This window comes from Morone saxatilis, unplaced genomic scaffold (genome assembly GCF_004916995.1).
Source record: "Morone saxatilis isolate NCDOM2014 unplaced genomic scaffold, NCSU_SB_2.0 Contig3, whole genome shotgun sequence".
Classification (NCBI taxonomy): Eukaryota; Metazoa; Chordata; class Actinopteri; family Moronidae; genus Morone; species Morone saxatilis.
In genome coordinates, this window is record NW_023339873.1 from 8,769,486 (window position 1) to 8,777,820 (window position 8,335).

Below are 8,335 nucleotides of genomic sequence, written 5' to 3' on the forward strand. Positions count from 1 at the left end.
GATCCCGGATAAGCGGATGAAGATGAAGATGAGATGAGATGTTGTGTGCTGATCACTAACTTTTTTCAGCAGCTTATTGTTCAGAATCTCAACATGAACTGTTGGTCTGAGAGGTTACTGATAATATTTGTCAAAGCTCATAAATGTAAATTTCCCATGCAGCTAAAAAAGGTGATGGCAAGGTTCTCGTGCAGGAAATGCTAGGTGCCTGAGGGTGCAAACCCATTTGGATGTGGTAAAAACATACTAATAATACACAGCTCTGGCATGTATAGAGAAGAACTCACCCCCATTTGATCAGGCTGTTACACCTGTTATTCTTCATGCCATCCTCAATTGTTCCAAAAACAAGAATTGAATTAAGTCAAACCATGTTGCCTTCAGGGCCACTTTTAATCGTAAATGTCTTTAAATGGGTGTGTCCAAATCTGAAGTCGATCCGATAAATTCCCCAGGAGGAGTTCGTCCAAATACAACAGTTGCAAATCGCCAAAAATGGCTTCTTAATCCAAAATGGCTGAATTCCTGTTTAGTTTGGGGTATGGGTCCAAGAGGCTTTTCTGCTTGTCCCATCATGATACACATGCGTACCAATTTTCATACATGTTGATCTTAACATGTCTTGAGGTCTGATTCTGGGGGGCGGGTTTTAGCCATTTGGCGGCGCCCGGGCACGGGTACAATTGCATATGTGAATTTTCGCCACGTTTGAATTTTGTGCAAATTTCCCTGACTTTTCGAGCATGTTGCGGCCGCCAAATATAATAGAATAATTCCTACAATTACAATCGGGGCTAATTAATCGTCAATTAAATTAAACTGATGATTATTTTCTTTATGAGTTGATAAATCTTTTTGTCCATAAGATAAAATAGTGGGAAATACTCACCAACAGGCAAACATCCAAAGATACTCAGTTTACTGTCATATAAGACAAAAAGCTGTAACCAACAGTATTTTGGATTTTTGCTTGAAAAATGACTGAAACAATTAATCAATTATCAAAATAAAATTCGCTATCACCTCTAATATGTTTGCAACATCATTTTTTTCTTTTCAAAAATTAAAGTATGTGAGGGGTACATTCCACTTTACTTTACAGATATATGTTTATTTTTATCACAGATTTTTTGTGTGTGGGCAATGTGAGAGAATTAATGCTCATTAACACAAAAATACGTTTTTGGCATTAAGAGTTTGTTTGTGTAACAGGCATGCTATGAAGAAATATTCATGGATGCACAATATCTGTATCAGAATATGAGCTCTTGTTGTAACTGTGACCCCTTCATGGAAAGGTCACTTCTCCCTGCCGCAGTCGGTGCACAAGATGTTGTCACGCTGGGTGAGGAAGCCGCGTCCCACCAGAGACACGGAGCACTGCATGCAGGTGAAACACTCGCTGTGCCACTGGCGCTCCTCAAAAGAGATGTACTTGGCCCCTGCCAGACCTGCACACATCAAACAAAGATTTATGTATTAACATACTGTGCAGGTTAATGCATAATTTTCACCTTGTTTATCTGACAGTTCCTACACAAAGACCTATATGAGTGTGTCAGAATGAATGAAAACAAGAGCCCTGCCAGTGACTCACTAGTGATGGGCTTGGTGCAGCCCACACACTTCTTTGCATACAGGTTGCTGAAGCATTCAAGACAGTAGGGGTAGTTTTCCCTGGAGGTGAAGCGCTGACCGGACAGCTGCTTTCTGCAGCTGATGCATAAGAAACAATCGCGATGCCAGGGTTTTTCTTGGTATGTCACTCCACCTGTTGTGATGGCCTAGCGGTAACACAAATCCAGACATGGCAAAAGTGAAAGAGACATAAAGACACAAAGTGACATTCCTATCGATAAGCATACTTTTACTATTCAGTGTCAGTAACATTAAAATACCAGAGTCAGGGGATTTACTGTACTGAAGCAGTCAATACACATAAAACACTCAGCTGTAACCCTACCTTCTTACAAGCACAGCACTGGTAGGCAAACTGCTTCTCGAAGCAGGGCACACAGAAGTAGCCGGTGTCTTTTGGGATGAAGGACTTAGTTCCTATTGGTTGCTGGCAGCGGTGGCACAGGAAGCAGGTCTCATGCCAGCTGTTCCCCTTGTATTCCATTTTGCGGGAACCTGGCACAGGGGAAGAGAGCAGCTTAGTCAGCATATGGTACCTCTATGACAGAAACACTGCAGCCCAAAATAGTCGTGCTTTATCTGTAGGGAGAGGATGATGCAATCTTAATAATCATGGAAAAAATATTTGGAAATTAAGAAATGTCATTGCTGTGTGTGTGTTTTAAATGTTTTCTTTTAAAATATATTAGTTGCGTCTTTTCTGTATATAGCAATAGATGCTATATGCAGGGTAGTGAAATCGTATGTCAAAAACAAACTTTCTATCTCAACAATGGTTTTATATTTTTACAAACATTTATTGTCATAAACATAAATGTGAAATGATATCGGGATATGATCAATTTTAGGTGATATCGTCCAGTCATATTCATCATTATCTTCATCATCATCATCCCAACATGTACCTGGCATGACAGTTTTCTTGCAGGTGGTGCATTTGGAGGAATAATCATTGGCGTAGCATTCAGTGCAGAGCAACAAATCATCCTTGGCAGCAAAGGCCTTTTCCACCAGAGAGCGGCTGCACTTTGCACACTTGAAACACTGCTCGTGCCAGTGGCGATCCTTGTAGGACAAGTCCTGTTGATATTTAACACATTATTTATTTATTGGACCTGTGGATATTCTGTATGGTAAAGTATTTATTTAGAATGTGCATGGATAGAAACATGCAAGAATAACTTAAAAGTAAGTAAAAGTAAACTGCATTAAAATGTCTCTAACCTTTAGATAATAATATTAATAAATAGACTATGCACACATTACACATTATTGACATCAAAGCTATAACTCTCAGGGTAACACGGGTGCTTCCTTACCTTGCAGTTACAGCCAATTGGTAGAGAGCAGCACTCACAGCAGTTAGCAAACAGGTTCTCATAGCACTTAGTGCAGTACTGCGTGTCCTCTTTCATTATGTACTTCTTCCCCAGCAGGGAGTCTTTGCAGTAATGGCAGTCAAAACGCTCGCTGGTGGACATTGTTGTTTGCTTTTCTTAGCTGCAGGTCAAAGAGAGCAGGAGGAAGAAAATTGGACAATAAGGAAGAACAGGAAGATGGAAAATGCCCTGTAATAGTCCAGGCAATTTCTTCCCCTGTCATCAAGCAAGAGAAGAGGCCAGGCAATTTTTTCCCCTCTTCTTTCAAAGGAATCTGAAAAAAAACACAAAACAGTGTTGTATTAAAGAAGTCTCTACCTCAGTTGATATGGGCCGAGGATGAAGCTGGAGCTGGGGGCTGTAAAGAGCGAGCGGTCCAGAGATATGGATGGGGCAGGGATGAAAAGGGGTGAGGCAGGATTAGGGGTATCCACTGGGGGGGATCTTCTATAAATACTGGCCCTCTTATTAGCGGTAATCTCTGGGGAGAATGAACATGCTCCACTGCATCATTCTGCACCTTTTAAGGGAGCTGATGGTGCAGAGATCGCTAAGCCCTTGAACTCATTTAATCATTGTTGCTTTATTCCAGAAATGCGTAAAAGCAAAAAGAAATGCAGTGTTAGGACTAGAAGACTTATTATTGCTGGGGAAAATGACAGCCTACTGTGCTAACTAACGCCAGTGCCAAAATGTTTGAACAATAGATGAGATTTGAGCTTAAAGATGCAAAATATTTTTCTTTCCCACACACTAATATCAGTTTGGATATGAGTACACAGCAGAGGCAGTTGGCTATTTGGATGCTGTGATGTGTCTGGACACACTTGTGGCCTTTGTCAGTGTGCTACACACACAAGCAGTTGCAGATGGCTTATGAGAGGTAGGCGCCAGCAGCTTTGTGGTTGCCAGGTACTGAACTATAATGCCAGGACCTCTCAGTAGCTATTGAGAGCGCCTTGGCAGTACTTCAGAAGGGGGATGCTGCGGGTCTGTGGATGTTCAATCCATCCACAACAAAATAAAGGACGAGGAACAGGAATGACTGTTGTTGATAGCTATACTCATTAAAAACAAATTCTTAGTTTGCTGCTCCGGAAAGGATAACTGGTAATACACACTACAAATCACTGGGTTAAAAACTGGCCCAGTTTGGGTCAATGTAGCACCTACGCATCCTAGCATTTGACCCTGTGTTAATATTCATATTTTTTTATATTATTTTTGGGTTGTGTACCCAACCTAAAATATGGTTATTCTGAGCCAGTGTTGGACATGACAAGCTCAGGCTTTACCTTAAAACTCTCACAAATTCATTGTAAGTAGTAAAAAAAATTATATGCATGTGACATCCAAAACTGCCAAGGATACACATCATGTGACATCCATTCACAAAAAGTGACATTTAAGTTTAAAAAGAGCTAGAGTATAGATCTATCGCAACAATACTGTATTTAGTCTGGGTAAATAACAGTTACATAAAAAATATCACTAACACAAGGTCAAAACAACCCCTTGTCTTGGGTAGTAAAGTTATTGCATTGGTGCAATATTGAGCCAAATTGGATCAGCGATTTTTGTGGCGTACTCAGGTCATTACAGTACAACATAGAATTCAATGCATCTGATTTGTCTGTGTGTCTGTTTGGCTCAGTCACATATACCAATTGAATGCACTGTTGCAGGTGTTAAAAATGCATGTCTGAAATAGTACAAATCCTCCTTTTCCAGTTCTTAAGAATCTTTGACTGACAGTTGACTAATTACATTTGAATCTTGGAACATGTGCTCATATCAGTTTTCCAAAAGGATCAGGGGGCGGACATCTTTGTAAAAATAGCCTGAGAAGACCACCAGCCCTAATCCCTCGTATACACACACAGGGAGGTCAGTGACAGGGATGAGGCTGAAAGGAATGCAACTCTCTCCAGATGAACCCTCTTCCCCTCTGTTTTCTCTTAAGTACCACTCCTTGCTAAGAAATTCATCTAGGATTACACACTTGTGAATACATAAAACATAATGCTTTGTTGGATCAGCAGATGATGTTGGAACATGTGAATATATGTAGGCGGTATCTACAACCCCCTGAGGAATAATGTAAGACTGTTATTTTTGACCTGTTATGTAAGGCTTTCAGCACAAAGTAACCATATCATGTCAAGAATTCAGGTGTAGGAATTATCACTGATTTGAAGTCGTGCCATCCTTCAGGTTCTTCTTTTTTTTAAGTAGGTGCATCTGACGGATTACAGAGAGTCATCTGCTGCTCTGGATTAAATTACCACTGTATTGTACCCTTGTTCCCTGCTGATGTCCAGATCAGCGGCTGCAAATCACAAAGCCATGCAGACCCTAAATAAACCCAGAACCAACTGTAGGGCAAATATAGTCATTGCCTATCAAAAGCTTCTAGTCTTTGTTGCATTGGTGGCTGCTTCACAGTATGTCTGTCATCATGCGACATAAAGCCAGGGTGGAGGTGACCTATATTCACCAGCAAACTCTCATCTATTCAAGTGTATTAACATAGTCTGAAATAAATTGCATGTCAACAGGCAGTGTTATTCACTGGATATTGGAGCAGAGATTATTGTATATTGTGTTTATATTTCCTGCATTAATCTGCACTCATGCATGCCTGTCTGTAATTTTATTATAACCGCTCAGATTTTTATCTGATAAGATAACAGGTGCTGGTCTTTGTCTCATGGATTATTAACTTCTACACCAGACAGTGCCAACTCTGTAGAGCAAAAAGCTTGCTGATCTTGCGTATTCCTTTTTGCCTGCTTAATCCTCTGAAGTCAACTAGTGAGCAGCTGCCAACAGATTTCGTATGCGGCCTGTCTAGTCCCAATAAATAGGCCTTTATTTGACCTGGACTCGGGTGTCCTCTTATCTTAATGTATTCAGTCTTTACAATAAGGTGTCAGTGGCAGTTTTTTCCGCCTCTTAATCAAATGATCTTAGAGAAGAAGAGAAGCATTTACTTTGGTGGCTCCTTTGAGGTGGTGACTTGTTGTAGACTGAGACAGATCAACACGACACAGTTGCATCTCTCTGAAGCACAAAAGCCTCGCCGCACCAGAGTTGACAGCTGGTTGGCATGGTGATGACAGCATAAGTGGGATCCATTAGGCTGAGATGAGGGGCGAGTCTAGTATTTAATGAGAGGACTCACACAAACCTGGCCCTTTGAGCGGGCCTTTGCACTCTCCTGTGACGTGGAGAGCTAGCTTTCAACACAGCGTTTTGGACTGAACAGGATAGCCACATAGGGGGTTGCAGGGGGGAGAGGAGATACAATCTACTAAGTCTACTATCTCACAAAACCTTACACCCCTTCAGGGAGGCCCTGTGAGCACCCGGGTAATGCCTCCACGGACTCTGCCCCCTCCCCTCCCCCATTCTCACCAAAATGAGTCATGGTATGAGTGGGTGACAAGACATGTCACAGAGCCAGACATATGATATTCGCTGCTAAAGAGGAGAGAAAGTTGCCAACTCCTAGGAATGCACAAACCATTAAAATCTTCTCCTCTTCGATCCCTCGCCTCCTCCCAGCCCACAGTTTGAGTTTGAGGTATTAGGACTGCATAGATGAAGCTGCTGATTACCTTTGGGTGTCAGCAGCAGCAAGTTAGAGCACAAAACATATTTCAATATATCCCTTAAATAATACATTTAGTCCTAGAATTTTGTTAAATTATTCACAGTCTGAAAAACAGAGATAACCTTTAAAAACAAAAAACAGAAATTCTAACATACCTGCTACAGGGAAAGTCTCAATCTTTAGTCAAACAGCTGCAGAGCCCCAATGGAAGACTTCCTTTATTCTCCAGTAATAATATCATCATCAGTGCCTTGTGCTGGAACGCTTCCTATCATACAAATAGTGCAGGACAAATAAACAAACTTAGGAGTGTTGTAAATGCTCCAGATTATTGGATGGATCGAAAAAAGCCCAGCCATCAACCATAAAGTCTCATGGTTGTAAATATGTTTATAACAAATTAAGAAATATAAATATATATAATTAGCACAAGAGCTGTGCTTGTTATAGGTTTTGTGGGTGTATCGATGCAATCTATAGAGTAAGGTTCTGTACTGTATTTAACCAAGCAAATGTGAGATCTACTGCTGAGGACAATGTCCTCCAGTGGGACACTGTCTTGAGTTCTGAAAACTAGAGGGACATTCCCCCGCCACCTGAACTTTCACATTAATCCCCAATTGACATCGATGGATTATTTGCACCACTGATCCTGGCAACACACATATTTATCACATACTTTGACCTGAAACGTTGCGCTGAAGCAGTTGACAAAGACGTGTCATCTCTGTGCGGTGGAGGAGGCGACTGTAAATACCAGAGCACTAGCGAGGATATGGGGTAACTAACAACAGCCGGAGGATCGAGGCGTAACCACCACAACACGCTCTCCTCACTCTCATCAATCACTTATCAAGGCTTTTGGATAGCTATTTATACCTCCGCCTGCATTACATGGCACTGGAGAACAGTGTGGGCAACATTTGTGGAAATTACATTTGATATAGATGTAACAGCCCTATATTAGGTGTCATTATGTTAAATTTGTTACAACTAACCTTAAGAATGCAAACTTTCACATATATACAAGATCCTTGTAAAATGATGGACGTACTGAAATTTAAAGGACCAGTGTGTAGGATTCAGTCAATCATTCAATCTAGCGTTGCCTTCCTGGAGAAACTGTGGTTGCTGCAGAACTCACAAAAAACATGAAGGGCCCTACTTGGATTGTCCATTCTGGGCTACTGTACAAACACGGAAGTTTAACATGGCGGACTCCATAGAGGAGGACCCCCTCCCTCTACAGATAAAAACAGCTCATATCTAAGGCAACAAAAACACGATTCTTATTTTCAGGTGATTATACACAAATGAAAACATACCTCTGAATATTATATTCCATTTCTGCCAATAGATCCTCTTACATTATATATTTATCACATTATTTCTCATTTGTTTAACCCCCTGTAAAATCATGAATGTCTAAATTTATTTTTGTACAGTGAACGAACGAGATATAGGCTAGCTGTTTCCACTTACTTGCAGTCTTAAAGCAAAGCTAAGCTAAGCAGCCTCTGAATCTGGATATGCAAGAAAGCTAAGTGTATTTCCCAAAATGTTAAACTATTCCTTTAATATTCCAACAACAGAATCTCACGAAGAAGTTTTTTGGTTTCAAGCTTTTTTCAAAGGGTTACCATCAAATACATCATCAGCTAGTTAAGAAAAGTGCTCTATGCTCCACTCATGTTTGCTCAGT

The 8,335-nt window shown here is 40.8% G+C and overlaps 1 protein-coding gene across 1 annotated transcript; it reads right to left on the bottom strand.

The window, feature by feature from the left end:
* Positions 1 to 3,468, bottom strand: fhl5 (four and a half LIM domains 5). Its single transcript, XM_035674778.1, has 6 exons — positions 3,336 to 3,468; positions 2,958 to 3,138; positions 2,544 to 2,718; positions 1,964 to 2,133; positions 1,598 to 1,784; positions 1 to 1,451 (listed from the first exon to the last, which is right to left on the bottom strand). Exons 2-6 carry the CDS (start codon positions 3,117 to 3,119, stop codon positions 1,300 to 1,302), a joined length of 846 nt encoding a protein of 281 aa, XP_035530671.1. The 5' UTR covers positions 3,120 to 3,138; positions 3,336 to 3,468; the 3' UTR covers positions 1 to 1,299.
* Between the last annotated feature and the right edge of the window lie 4,867 nt (positions 3,469 to 8,335).